Source organism: Sitodiplosis mosellana, unplaced genomic scaffold, assembly GCF_009176505.1.
Source record: "Sitodiplosis mosellana isolate CC-2019 unplaced genomic scaffold, AAFC_SMos_1.0 Smas_scaffold_3, whole genome shotgun sequence".
NCBI lineage: Eukaryota > Metazoa > Arthropoda > Insecta > Diptera > Cecidomyiidae > Sitodiplosis > Sitodiplosis mosellana.
This window is the reverse complement of record NW_022595246.1, coordinates 3,496,724-3,511,701: the sequence shown is the minus strand read 5'-3', so window position 1 is coordinate 3,511,701 and position 14,978 is coordinate 3,496,724. Positions and strand designations below refer to the sequence as shown.

The 14,978-nt window shown below is 37.1% G+C and overlaps 1 protein-coding gene across 13 annotated transcripts in view; it reads right to left on the bottom strand.

Annotated features, from left to right (window-relative positions):
* Nucleotides 1-14,978, bottom strand: part of LOC129566571 (putative uncharacterized protein DDB_G0289263) — a 62,428-nt gene that overhangs the window by 4,327 nt on the left and 43,123 nt on the right. For 4 of the 13 annotated variants that reach the window (XM_055442637.1, XM_055442643.1, XM_055442630.1 and 1 more), the window contains 5 exons: nucleotides 6,027-6,210; nucleotides 5,176-5,358; nucleotides 4,215-5,084; nucleotides 3,696-4,104; nucleotides 2,802-3,068 (listed from right to left, as the gene is read on the bottom strand). In XM_055442637.1, the coding sequence (XP_055298612.1) occupies nucleotides 2,802-3,068; nucleotides 3,696-4,104; nucleotides 4,215-5,084; nucleotides 5,176-5,358; nucleotides 6,027-6,210 (1,913 nt within the window). Of the gene's footprint in view, nucleotides 1-2,801; nucleotides 3,069-3,695; nucleotides 4,105-4,214; nucleotides 5,085-5,175; nucleotides 5,359-6,026; nucleotides 6,211-11,887; nucleotides 12,527-14,676; nucleotides 14,719-14,978 lie in introns of those variants that run through there. The other 9 variants (XM_055442638.1, XM_055442632.1, XM_055442635.1 and 6 more) reach the window with 6 other exon arrangements.

Here is a 14,978-nt window from a genome sequence, read left to right as displayed (position 1 = left end):
GTCGAAATGGATGTGAACATTAAAAACCCACCAACGAAATACACAACGGTGTATCATTTAAAACCAAAAGGCGAGTGAAAAAAAAGCCACAGGAGAAAAAAAAAAGAAGTAGAATAAATCGTAAAACCACAAACGAATGCCAACAAATTAACGAAAATTAACGAATTTTTGCGCAGCAACAGTAGAGAAATCGCTCATTTAAGATCTGATAGACACGCACTTGGCTCAGCAAGAGATAACGACGAAAGCCAACTAATGTGATTGATTTACGGTAGCCGAATGGAAAAACTGAATTGAAAGGGCCGTGGAAAAAAAACGGTAGCTCAAAGGCAAACACGACGGAGCGACGCCGTGAAAAGAGCGAGAGAAACTATTCGCAATCTGAAATGGCTGAGTCGCACGATAGACAGACAGAGAGAAAATTCGCTTCGATGGTTTGTTGGCGAAAAACAAAACATCAATCGACTGAGTGATCGTTTCGTCTCTGTTTCGAATGTGGACTAGAAATGGACTTTCAGCTTTCTTCTTCAATCCAATCGGATGCAATAGCGTGGGTGGCTCGGTTTGCATGTGAGAGGTACACATGCGTGTTTGTATATGTTTATTTGTCTCTCTCGATCTCTCTCTCTCTCCCTATGTGTGTGTGTTCGCAGGTGTATCACGAGAGTTATGTTATGGCTCCTCGAATAAGAGCACACAAAGCGATAGATATGCAATAAGGCCCGTTGTCATGCGTTGCTGCACGCGTTCTGATATCGTTCTGATTCACGCTCATGATGATCGAATGAGATTGCCTTTAAATTTATGGAAATGTTAATACATTTGGCCAATTGATTTAATTAAAACTACCATTTGAATCCGTGTAAACAGCTCGAACGGTGTGAAAGAGGCAAACATCTATTGTGTTTGGTGCTCCGTTTGATGAGATCGATGGAACGAGCAAACAAACAAACAAACAAAAAAAACTCTATATATTCATAATTAAAACACATCTTTCATCCGACCATCACTGCGCTGGAGCGGACACACAATTGAAAAGGAAGGAAGAAACAGCACAGAAAACGCAACACACTAAACTGTCTAGTTATGACAAAAAAATCCACACACTCAACAGCAGCAACAAGAGATAAAGAAAAAAAATGAGAAAAAAAGAAGCTCAAAAGACGAATAATACATGTAATTAATGCAGTAGAGCACATCAAAATTATACTTTTGCAAACATTTTCTTCACTCTTTCTCTTTTCACGCTTGCCATTCCAAACAAAACGAAACGAAACGATAACGATAAAACGAAGTTGAAAGAAAAATAGACGATATTCAATGGCTTTCAACAAGCTTCGTTGCTGCTGTTGCTGCTGCTACTGTAAACAAACAATAAACAACAAATGCGCGCACGTATTTTGTTGATTGAATTACTAATTAATTGAATCACAAAAGCGATACAAATCATTCGATCCATATTTTCAAGAGGTTAAATGAAAACACTCATTATATGTATAAATATATCCGAGTCGAACGTTACTACCGTTCTACGCTGGTTATGCATGCTGCTTTATGACTTCGATTCGTCGCCGTGCATTTTATAAGCTAATAAAGTTGTTGGTATGCTTTTTCATCACTTCAGCATAGACATTACAAAAAATCATCCAGCGAATGAAGAAAAAAAACGGCAGCACAGACGTCGGCCATGCACAACTTATGCAAAATATGATCCTGAGGCAATAAAAATTACGGCTCTGCAGTGATGATAACAATCACAAAAATCAATGTTTTGTGTCGAAGATGAGCATCGCTACAATGGAAATGGAATGTTGATGAATCACCAAAGTTTTTTTTTACTTTGTTCGACGTGACTTGACTGGCTGAATGGATTGAGCTTGATGTAAGCATCTTCATTATTACCTCACTTACTTTTGTTAACGCCATCCCTTCGCTGTGCCAAAGCTAACCAAAGCTTTCTCCACACAGCAATAAATTTTATCAATGGATTTTTCTTGTTCGCACTTGCATTTTTGCATTTCGCGAGACGCAAAGAGCTTTCTCCAGGAATTTTCCATCGGTTGTTCTTTTCGTTTGCTTTATCAGATGCTTTTTCAATCATGAAGCATATAACACTGCTCTTACATTATTCCATTCTGATTGGCCGACGAATTAGTGAGCTGCACCAAATTAGTGGATAATTTTTTTTGTTGTGGATGTGTTTACTCATCTGTTTGAGATATTTTTTTTTCGCCGAAAATCCGACGTGCAATTTCGAAATTGAGTTTTATATAAGTTTATCATATCGCTTAATATTTATTGACACGGAAGCCCAATGTGAGCTGAATTTGTTTTTCCATTTAGTTTCGAGCGTGACTTAGAAGTAAAATGGTGACCATTCGAGCATGTTTGGTGGAAAAAGAAGACGAAACCTGTTTCGATCGCTGTTTTCCAGGTGACCACAAAATCATCCCATGCAACAAGTGTAAATTAGAGTGCATATCAAGTGACATTCGAAGCAATGACTCGAATGAGCCGAGCGATGTGTAATTAAAAGAAACGTCAACGTTCCGATTGCAACCAAACGTATAATTAGGAATTAATTACTATGTCGGTGTGAATTTTCGAGTTTTTTTCTTCTTCTTCTCGGAAATCACGTTATTGGAAGATTGGTAATTTGTAATCGTTTTATATAAAAAAGATTGCTAATGACAAATATTAATATTTATAGAGTCTGATCTTAATGTTTAAATGGCCAACTGATTTTAAATGATGGTTTGGTCTTTTTAATTCCTATTCATGTACTTAATCTAATAACTCACCGGAAATAGTTGACATGGTTCGATTATGATTTCCTCGAACTAATTCAGATGGTCGCAACGTTGGCTCTTCGACCACTTCTAAACCGAAGTCTGATTCAATTTCATCCGAATCATGATCATTGCCATTGACGGAGGAGACAGGAACAGCGCTTTCAGCGGAACCGGCTTGCGAATCAGCCGACATAATTGGAACGGGCATTGCATGATTTGGCTGGCTGGGCGCTCTCAATGGTGGCGGCAACGGTGGTGGTGGTGGACCCACAGCTACTTTTAGAGAATTGGAATTTTATTTATAAAATTTTGGTGCTTGAACACCTTTGATTTCTAATGAAATATACATTTTTTCTAAAGAGAATTGTCATTTCGCTTCAATTATTTTGATCGAAGCGAGAAATTTGTGCGAAGAATTTCGATTTTGACTTTTTTCATCTTAAAATGTGTTTGGTTTTTTAAAAAAAAGCGGTTCGGAAAAATTTTACCAAAAAGTCTATGTTTTTGAAGAGGTAGAGTAATTTAGTTCATTTTGAATAAATACAATTTCCAATAAATCAATGCCAAATGGAGAAAGAGAGGAAGGAAAATGCGAGAGAGACAGAGAGAGAAAAGAAATATCATTGACCTCGCGCTTGATTGATATTTAATGAGAATAGAAAGAAAATGTTGATTTGTTTGCAGTTGTCTTTCGTTGGATTGAGTGACAACTGGAGAAATTTATAGATTTTAGCGTGAAAATATGTACAAGTTTTGCGGGTAATGAAATTATAAACCGGTTCTAATCGGACGCTACTTTGTTTGTTTGTTTTTTTCTCAGTTGCAATGAGTGTTGTCGCTCCAATAGAAGAGGAATTGGCGTGTGGGTTGGAGGGAGAGAGAGAGAGAGAGGAAAATAATTACCTTTCGTCTCATTTGTTGCAACAGGAGCCGAAATGACTCGTTTCAACGGGCGATTATTGTTGTTGCCGTTGTTGCTGTTACTGCAATTAGCATTCGATGGCATTGAACTGTTTGAATTATTATGAGCGTTTGTCGCCGTGGAAATTGTGTTATTGACCGCGATCGAATGCCGCTGTGCCATTTTAATGCGTTCGGCCGTATCTTCAGGCGAACATACACTTTCGTATGTGTCATTCTTCAATTGATTATTGTTGATGATAACATTGTGATTGGGTTTTTGGCTGGCATTATTGTTGCTCACCACCATGTTGTTCAACTGTGTGTCAGTTGGTTTTTTCGAATTATCATACTTGCCTTTGTTTGTGTCGTTCAATTTATTTTTCTTGGTCATCAAGTCGCGATTGTTCTGCTGAAAATGAAGACGAAAAGCGAAAATTGATAATTGAAAAACTCGATTCTGTTGAAAAGCGTCAGAAAATCATTGGAAGAAAATGAAGAAATCAACGAAATGATAATTACATTGGCCGCATATTGGACGACAATATCTGCGCTGTGATTTGAACTAGCGCTGGCCGATCGGCTGTGCGATCCACTGTCACGTGATCGACTGCGTCCTGGTCCGTATTTGGTTTTCGTTGTGGTACGTGCCTCTTCGCGTACTAAATAAATATCTTCGTAATCATGTTGTTCGACCAAATTGTTGTTGACATTATTCGGGGTGATATTGCGTGGTGGCATTTTTTGTTGTAGTTCATCCGATCCCGACGAAACCGAAAGACTTTCATCGCTTCCGCTGCCAGCACCGCTACTACTTGAATGCACCTCCACTTGAACGGTCATTGCGTTCGGCGGATGAATCTTTGAACTGTTCGCCACGACATTTGGTGCACAAACATTGACACTACCACCGTTTGTGCTGTCATTTGAGCTATCTTTGTGACTGCCACCGCTGTCTGAGTCAAACAAATCTTTGACACGATTGTAAATAACCTCTTGCGGATCGTGCAAATAGAATGATTCGCCCGAAACACTTCCGTTTGGACTGGGCGATGTCAATGCACCATTTCGCATTGGATTGATATAAAGGCCATCATTTGGAACACCGTACGTCACTTCCGGCGGTGACGATGAATTTCGCATTGTTGCCGCACCGTAAATGTTTTCGTGCGATTGACGAATGCTGGGCGGATGCAAGTAAAACGGTTCCGTGTCGGAGCTTCCCGTTGACGATTTCGACATGAGCGTATTGTGGGATGATGTGGACATTTTCTTGTGATACGATCCTTTCGATGCCTTTGAGGCGGTTTTTGTGCGTGTGCCATTCACACTATTCATATTCGAATCCATATATTCAGCAGCTGTGCCATGTTGTACGAGAGCGTTCAAACACTATCGAAAGAGAAATGTCAACGAAATTGCATATGAATCATGTGAAAGTTTGAACAAGTTCTTGAAAATGAAAAAAATGTAGATTTATTACCTCAACTTGTTGGTTCTCGGCCGCATCATTAATCGGACTCTTGCCGTATTTGTCAAGCGACAATTTAGCACCGTGACTCAACAACCAACGTACACATGACAAATGACCTCTGGACGCAGCAAAATGTAACGGAGTCGCGCCATCGCCGTCACGTAAATTTAGATCGACACCTTGATCTTCGACCTAGAAAAAAGATGTGAAAAATGCCGTCGGTGAAATTAGAATTGGAATAATAGTCATAGCGACCTTGTGAAGGTTTTGGAATTCTTGAGAATGTTCTCATCACATTTAAATTGATGTTTTGTGAACAAACAGGCATTTCGAATGCAAATTAGCAATGGAATTTGAAAGAAAATGATCTTGAAAAACGTTTGTCGATCATTTGAATAGATTATTTATGACCGATTGAAAATCAAGCATATTTGAGTCTCTAGAGAGACAAACACGAATAAAGGAAGTATGCGGTATCAGATGAAAGTCAAGAACCAGTTCGGTTGGCTTTCGTCGCGTAAAACAGCCTAACAGTACTAACCGTTCGAAGTGAAAAAAACTCGTGATGACAGCATGTGCTGTGCTGTGCTGTGTGTGACACCATTACCGCTTTTCTTTTTATTTCCTTTGTTTTGACATTCTTTCTAATCGTCGAAGATGCTAAAGAATGGGCACACAACACTTTGCAATCGAACGACATAATTATTTGATTTTAACTAGACTATTCACGTATACAACCATTGCATACAAACGACTGCGCATGTACTCGCTCACTCGCACGTACGCTCACTCGCGCCCATTGAGCTCAATAAAAATTGCTTGTCTAAACATTCAACAAAAAAAAAATTGACGACTCTTACCATCCATTTCAAGCAATCCAAGCAGCCCATTTGAGCAGATGCATGAATCGGTGCCATTCCATCACGTGCACGAACATATAGCGAACCGCCAGCCTCAAGTACGAGAAATTTTAATACTTCTAAATGTCCCTCTTGTGCTGCTAGATATACTGGCGTTACATCATTGTCCATTTGGGTGTTTGCACTGCAGAAGAGACAAATAAATTCGGAAAAAGTTTAAAACGATTGGAATAGAAGTTAACATGCATAATTGAATGAATGTTTCTCAAAAATAACGTTGAAAAAACGACGTTTCACATTAAGCAGATGTTTCACTTTCGAATTGAACAGGCGATGAATTCAAGAATCAACATACAAAATCTAACTCGCTCCGCTCGTTCGGCTAATAGAGTTAATAAATTTGATAAATTTTTATCAGATGCTCTGAATCACAAAAAATTTCGAATTTAAAATATTTCTTTTATACAAACACATAGTTCAGCTGTAATGATCATTCACATTCACACTTCATATTCATTTTACACATTTCTTCGTTGGAAAAAAAAAATCATAAACTCGTCGATGGTTCACGGTTTGAATGGTACACTTTTAAACGTATTAAATGTAAATGAGATGAGGTAAAAATATCAAAAGAAGTAATGATGTTAAGCAATAGGTTAGTTATATGTCAAATCTTGACGAAATGTTTTTTAAATGAGCTACTGATGGGTTTGATGAAACGGAGATAATATTCAGAAAATCATCACTTTTCACTGTAATAGTATTTGCATCACACTTTAACCTATAATTAATCGCATTGAAACTATGCATTTAATTATTCAGTGCAAAAGCAATTACACACCGTGGTGATAATTTAACCCAATTTATTTCGGCAAGTATGCGTTCAATTTAAAGTTTAAAATTCCACTGCAAGCGTCGAGAAACTGTATTATGCAATGGATGAATATTCAAATCAGGTGATTCCTAGGGTGATTCTCTATTGCACAAACCTCACACTGACTTGCACATTTGAAGCACTTAAAATATTAATCCATGAAATGTATTTACTCTACCGGTGACCAACGTAGACGAAACTGAACTGGTTTTCGTTTTCCGTTTACAAAATAGAAGCTTTAAAATAAATCGTACGAAGTTGGCAACAAAAACTTAGGTAATAAACCAATTAGCTGATGGTTATCAAACATATCGATGGAGCAGCCAATGATGAATTCAATAATAATTCGTTTTGATATTTCAAAGAAATTGAAAATGAATCGAAACTCGAGAAGAAGCAACAGCTTTTGCCAAGGAAAGTAAACTCGAACAAGGTCTAATCATTATATTAGCCATGCAAATGGATTGAAACGCGTGAAAACAAATTTATGTCGATTCAATTTTATTGGATTTTTATTGACTATTGATATGTTGATATCATCCTGCGTCGTTTCAGTAGAGCATCAGTGATGGTTGTTAAGCCGAATGTTTATATTGTCAAAAGTGTTTATTAAATTTCAATTTTAATTACGAGCAGGTTTAATGCTATTAGCCAAAACGGGTCAAGATTCATAATTTTTCAATCGGAACCATGAAATTTAGATTTTTTTTTCAATGTTGCCGAAGAGGAACTTTTTAATTATTCATTTGATAGCCTCTTCATTTAAAACCCACTTCTAGCAATATTATCCAAAGAAATTGATATTCTGCGGTTTTCTTGTGGTCCCTAGATCTTACCATTTTGTAATTGATGTTCTTTGGAAAGTTCAAATGTTCCGGAATGGAATCAAAGGTAAAACAGACCAGAGCAAAGCGGAGAGTCGAATTGAAAAGTGAAAATTATAAATTCGACGAGTGTGAACGTACTGGCCAATGGAATGGAGGAAGAAAAGTAAAATGTATAGCAATCAGAAGCAAAGTGTTTTGTTTTTTTCCTTAGCCGCGGGTATCATTCAAAAATAAATATGGCCATACAGTAGCGAATCAAAGAAAAAACGCGAGAAAGTTTGGTTTTGTGCGTTGTACTCCAATAGTGTATCACTTGATTTACCAGACAGAATAAACATTATTCGGCCAAACTTGAGCACGCCACTTTTTTTTCTTTCATTTTATTCGAACGAAAGTGAATTTACGGTTAAATGGTTACTATTTATTTTCGGTTCGGTCGAAGTATTTGCTCTCTGCGTACAATTTGATCCAGATATGATGAAATGGTTATTTTTTTGTACATGTAGAGAAATTCAACCAGACGAAATTGTATTCGTTCGAATAACAAACACATTTTGTTGAATTGAAACCGCACAAAAGCGACGCGCGGCTATTTTTGTGACAGCATTGCGGATTTCATGTGACCTTTCGATTTGCATGATTGAAATCAACAATAAGAAATCGCAATTTTGCTTTGATACGAATTGAATTTGAATGGGCCATATGAAAATTAGCTTAAACTCTTATGGTTTTTTATGTGAAGAGCTTCACTTCGATTCGATTTCAAAATGTTTGAAGAAGGAAGTTTTCAATGGAATATCAACTCCTTTTCAATTTGGGGGGAATATTCAACAATGTTGAACATAGACACCAAACATGAGGTTACATTTTCATAATTTGATATTGGCCTTTAAGCTTAACTCGCAAATTCTTACGATCAATGCCCAATTGCCCATGCTTCTGAGCATATATGGATTATTCAGCAAAAAATAATGAATATTCAACACCACACCACTCGTCTTTGTTGCATTGTGCGTTAGATTAGGAGAAGAATAAAAAAAAATGATCTAAGCAATGGAAAATGATGTATGCAGTCAGATTTGTCTGCCTTGGAATTACAATGGCATTTCTTTTGAATGGCTGGCTTTTTCATAACGAGAAGGAAGAGCTTGGAGAAGAAATTTTTCTCATTGACGCAATTGTTTCCCATTATTCAGCATTTTGGTCGTATTTTTACCGTTGCTGATAAAGCGAATCTGGATTCTATACGCATTTATATAATCCCAAATACAGTTTTCTCTCATTTGCTACATTTTGTTATTCTTCTGCATCGGCTGAAGCCGACGATGTGGTTGATTACGTCGATTACGATGCCAACACTTCGGATGCATTCAAAGAACGGTGGAAAATGCGCTTTTTTCTTCGCATAATTTCTGTTTTTTGTATAACTTTTTCCATAATTTTGTGTTAGTTTTTTTTTGCTAAATTTCTGCATGTCGGGCGTCTTACCGACAGACACATAGAAAAACGGTGATACAATAGCGATTGATGGAAGAAAGTAAAACTGCAGCTTGTTTGCTGCCGTTAAAAATCAAATTTATGAGATATAACAAAATGACACAACACACTTGCCATTATTTATGGGTACATATTCTCACAGCGGAACAAAGGCAACGTGAACGGCATAAAGGCATCGTTGCGTTGATTTCCGCAAGTGTCATTCAGTTCGACACAACGGCTCATTTTCGGCGAGGAACAATGTACCCCGCTAGCGAAAATTTTCGACCAAACTCCAATCGAATTACCTTAATTTAATTAGAGTGTGTAATGGAGTGCAGACAATTCGTGATATCCGTTTCAGTGTTCAATTCAATTTATACGCGAATGAGCTGCACGAAAATCATTTCTTTCCGACGTCAAAATTGCCCCAAACGCCAAAATGCCTTTATCATAATTGTAAAAAAAAAAAACGAAAAAGAAAATCGTTTCTTTTTGACTTTTCACGATTCTTTTTGCATTTCTTTCGATGCAGCAGTGCACCACTACAACCACCGTCAATTATAGCGTATTTAATCAAAAACTAGGCAGTGTTCAAGTTTATACGAACACAAAAAAAAACCGGCATTAAAATTGGCATTCCAAAAGGCGAACATAAAAATCACTTCGGATTCCATGTGCATTCATTTTTGAATTTAATTAGATATGCAGAGCGAAAGACGGAAATGCAACGATTTTTTTTCTTCTTTTTGTTGTTAAGTTCAGTGGCTGAACATATGCATTTGTGTGGTCACTTGACCAAGTGAGCAAGTAGTATGTGGAAGGAAGAACGGTACAAACACCATTGTTTCGGTTGAAAAATAGCAATTTTGCCCCAATTAAATGGAAAATGGCATGAAAAAAAAATGCGGCGCTGAACAAATCCATTTTTATTAAAATGTAACAATAGTTTTTTCTCTCTCTCTCTCTCTTTTCATACCACAGCAGCAAGTGCAACAAGAAATAATTGCTATTAAAGCATAGTTTTACCTATTTAATTAATAGTTGATATTCATAATTTTTTGTTTTCTTATAAAGTATGGCAATTTTCTCCGCAGGAGGAAACTCGAGCAAAAAACAAGAAAAAATAACAAAATAACTATTGCTGCGCCTTTTTGCATATTTGTTAGCTGGAAGAATTGAGGCAGTGATTTGCACATACTTAAGCAGACGCTTCAAAATGATAATTAACTACTCGAAATTATGTCTTTGTTATTGGGCCTGTTCGGCGTGGTATTTCAATTTTTATTGGCATGTCAAGGCTTAATAAGTCATTTTGCTAACTCGCACGGAAGTGTCTCTCGCTCCCTCTTTTTCGGTTTGATTTATATATGTGCTGCAGACGATTCAAATTAAGTCACAGGGTGTCTCTAACGCTATCAATTATTTAACATCAAATCCAGTTCGCTACTTTCTTCGGCTCATCCATTTTCACATGCATCTTCAGTGGATTAGCACAATCACGAACATCAATTATCATTTAAATACCCTGTTGTTGCATTTCTCCAAAAACTTACACTCCCATTTGAGCATCGTGTGCATTTTCTACATTTCTCATTCACAATGCCATTTCGAATATAACGAGAAAAATTGAAGCGTTTGCGTCTAAAGCGCATATTTTTCGCGGGGCGTGCATACAGAGCAAAGTGAACTGCCGATCTGATTTTCTTTGTGTGGAATCTACACTGTGGATTAGTGGAAGATTTGTGGAGTACGTGTAATTCAATTCGTGGATTTTGATTCAACTCAAAGTGTTCGAGATTTTCTCTCTGCTTCAAATGCATAAGATTGATTATTACGGCGTTGGTGGTATTGTTTTCAAGAAAAATTCATTGTTATACACGCTGTTCTTCCATTATAGCTGAGAGAGTGTTCGTCGCTTCACGAGGCCTGCGCCCAGAAGACAATAACAACGAACGAACGAATTTATATCAGATGGGATCGACTTGAATATTATAAGACTCACACTTTCGATAAATAATTTAATGAGCAAATTAGATTGCATGAAAGTGCGGTGTGCGGTGCACACGGTGTGAAATGCATGCTCATACTCTCGTAGCATACTTAATTCAGAGACTTTTCCTTTCTTTGGTGCCGATTTTTCGGTGTAACACGAAAAACGTGAACAACAACAGCGCGAACGGAACGAAACGAAACGAAAAACAAAAATGAGCGACGACGGCAACTCGAACAATCTGGCATTTGTTACAGCCATGAAATCTTGTACATATGTGAATTTGATGCATCAATTCGAACAATTCAACGAAAATTTGTAATGGATTGGGTCGTTGATCGATACGAAAGTTGTGCTTTTTTTGTATTTTTGGCGAATGAACCAATGCTGAATATTTGGAACTTTAATTTGAATTTGTCGGCAAAAGCGAAAGAAATGCGAGAGAAGAAGGAAAAATGCGATCAATGCGCAATTGATTTTGGGTGTGTGTTGAAAAGTTTTCGATTTTTCTCTCCTGCTGCACATCGAATTTCATTACAGCGACACAGTTACATAAATGTACAAATTTGAATTTGAAAATCGCGTTGTGTTTGTTACGCTCTCTCTTTCTCTCTCTTATGTGTGTGTATGCGCGCACAAAATCTTGCAGATTTTGGTTGAGATTTTTTCTTATGTTCATCTGTTTCGTTACCTGACAATATTGTGACGTTTGTGCAGGATGCGAGTGCCAGTTGACGCAGCTGAAGCTGATTTATACCGTTGATGATGCTGCGATTGTGGATGCATTGACAATTCATCATTTTTGTGATAAAGCTTTTTGCTGCTACTTTTCCCATTGCAATGAATGATGGTGCTGTTGGCCGTATTATTTGCATTGTATCCACTTTTCGACGAATGACTTTTCTTTTTCTTATGAACTATCGATGACATATTTTCGATATGCTTCACGGATTTCTCGTTATAAACAACAAAACCAATTCGAATCACTTCATTCTAGCCGCAGAAAAAAAAATTGTGCCAAGTTTTTGTGTTTCACTTTTCGTCTACGTGCGATGCTTTACACTTGTATTTACACTTGGTTTTGATATGTCTTTGGTAATCTCTATCACAATTTGCATTTACTGTTGATATTCCGGCGTCATTTGCTCAATTCATTAGCACTAGTGCCTTTTTCCTCTTTCGGTTTCTTCGACAGCCGAATAAAATAATTGCACATTAACACCAGAAAATGACCAGACAATTTCGTTTTTCTTTCTACATATTATACGCTTTTAATTTCAATGTTTCGCGTGTTAATTACATCACGTGGAATGTGCGACCAACTGCAATGAATAATTTTTTTTATTAGAAGAGATTGAAAGAAATGACGATATTTACACATCTCAAGCACCGTATTGCGTTATTTTGGTTGGTTTTTTTTTGTTTCATCTATGGCATTTGGTTGGTCAATCGCTGTGCCGCTCAAAAACAAAAGATATTTCTAGATTTGGACCATGCAAAACAAAATGCAATTTAGTTTGTTGTGTATTTTTTTCTCAACTCAAATGTTGAAATACACACAAAAATATGCGGTTTTTTTCCTCATATGTTTCTCAAATAAACAGCATACGAAAATTTTCTATTTTCGCAAAAATATGCGCGACGCTCATTCATCCACACACTGGCCACGATGTGAATAGGCTGAGATACACACACTTTGCATAGCATAACAAAATGATGTTAGCGAAAGACCTAGTCGCATCGTTCCGTGCTAATCGGTTCATCACACCATCACATATTCGATATGTAAACACAAGGAAAGAGAGAGACGAAACGAGTTTCAAACGGATTTTGATACACGTTTCTAATGTATTCTTTTGTACGCAATCGCATTGAGGTTTTGTTTTCTCTGCCACTATCACAACAATGTAAAACGAAAAAAATGGATAAAAAGTGAGCGTTCATCTTCATAGTCATTCAAATTATATTGTTTGAGCTCTCTTCATTTTTTTTTGTTTTATTTCTCTCGAGACATAAAGCGTGCAAATTAACAGGCCACGATATAGGTTGCTTTTGTTGATTTTTCGGAAGAAAAAAAATGTGTTTGTCTCGGCAATATGGTAATATGGTATGTTTTTCTTGGTGTTTGAATTGAATAAAGCCATCAAATTTGACAATTGGTATCAGAAAAAATGTGAAAATGTGTAGTTTTGATAAGGCAACGACAACGCGATGCCATTGATGATGCATTAATCGAAAACAAAAGCATTTTTTTTATCTCGCTTGGAAATCACATGCTTCCATATTTGTTAACTCACAGGCTATAAATATGAAATCAATGTTCAAACCGATTCAATAGAATCGAATGTTTAAATCGATCGAAACAATATCTGAACAAAGTGCACACAACAGTTTCAATCAATCTCTCATTCATCTTTGTGAAATCAAGAGATTATCGGATTTGCACGCTTCCTTTTAGCAACATCTTTGCATCAAATCATTTCGCGGATCTTTATACTCCACATACTGTCCGCATGTTAACAACAATCTGAAGCTCGTCATTTATGCGCGTTAATTTGCATGTAACCAGTCAATTGGTTCATTATATTGCCTGAAGGCCCAATGTTGTTTCCCAGAGTGAGCTTCGTATTGAAAATGGATCACTGAATAAATCAATGTTACCAGCACATCAGTTGTAGCCTGTTACAGGTTCACCCATTTTTCTCGCTATTTCACCTAGATAATGGCCAGTTTATATCGTAAATCGCTTGAGTTTACGATCGTTTTGTTGAAAATCCATTGGTTGATATCATAAGCGTATTGAGTGAACGGCATCAAATTTAGAACGTGGACATGATGCATGAACAATGTTCAATTAAAAAGATTTTGTTAAAAAAAACCGTGATGGAAACGAAAAAAAACGACTCCTTGGCTTTCATCGCCTCAGGTTGATGACGAGTGCAGAGTTTTAGGTTGATTTGCTTCAGTGCAAAAAAATTATGTGCTGCAACCATAATATTTGCACTAGATGACTTTGTCTTTTTTCGAAGCCAACCGTAATTTTTTCGCTTCAGTCTGGCGGGCTTCAGTGAAGCGGTCACACAGAAGACAACAATTAGAAGAAAAAATTAAGCTTAAGCTTGAACATCCAAGCCCATGCAATTCGAGGCGAACTAAATGTGTTCAATGAGTTTATAGGGAAAAAGCGATGATTAGGAAATGTACTTTAAAAAGCGGCCACAGGGTGTCACGGTGCTTGCCTTATTCAATTAGTACGTCATTCGATAAAACAATTTGTCTAACATTTAGAATGTGCAAATGTTCCATTTTTTCCCTTCTCAAAAATCGATGCCACTGCAAAAGTTGATGATTTCTGATCATCAACGTTTGCAAACAATTTCTACATCTGGTTTTGCTTTTCTCTCACTCTCTCTCTCTCTCTCTATCGCTCGCTCTTTCTTCTCTCTCGCTTGCTCACTCGCTCGTTTTTCTTGTCATTACCAATGTAGTCCACGTGAAACGAGCCATGACAGAACCCAATTCTGATTCTGACTCGAGCGCACGATGATCACAACTGACGTAGGCAAAAGACTATTGCCAGTATATAATTGCAGATAACGGGCATACACACACAATGTGATTGCAGCTTCAGAATTACGGTCGCAAACTCATTTTATGAGTGTGAAAGTCTTGTGAGTCTTTAGCATTCAACTGGCATGGAAATGAAGAAAAAGAAAAACATGAAACATTGCAAAGTCGTTGATCTGATTTTAAATGGCGATTGCTGATTGAAATAACAAAGC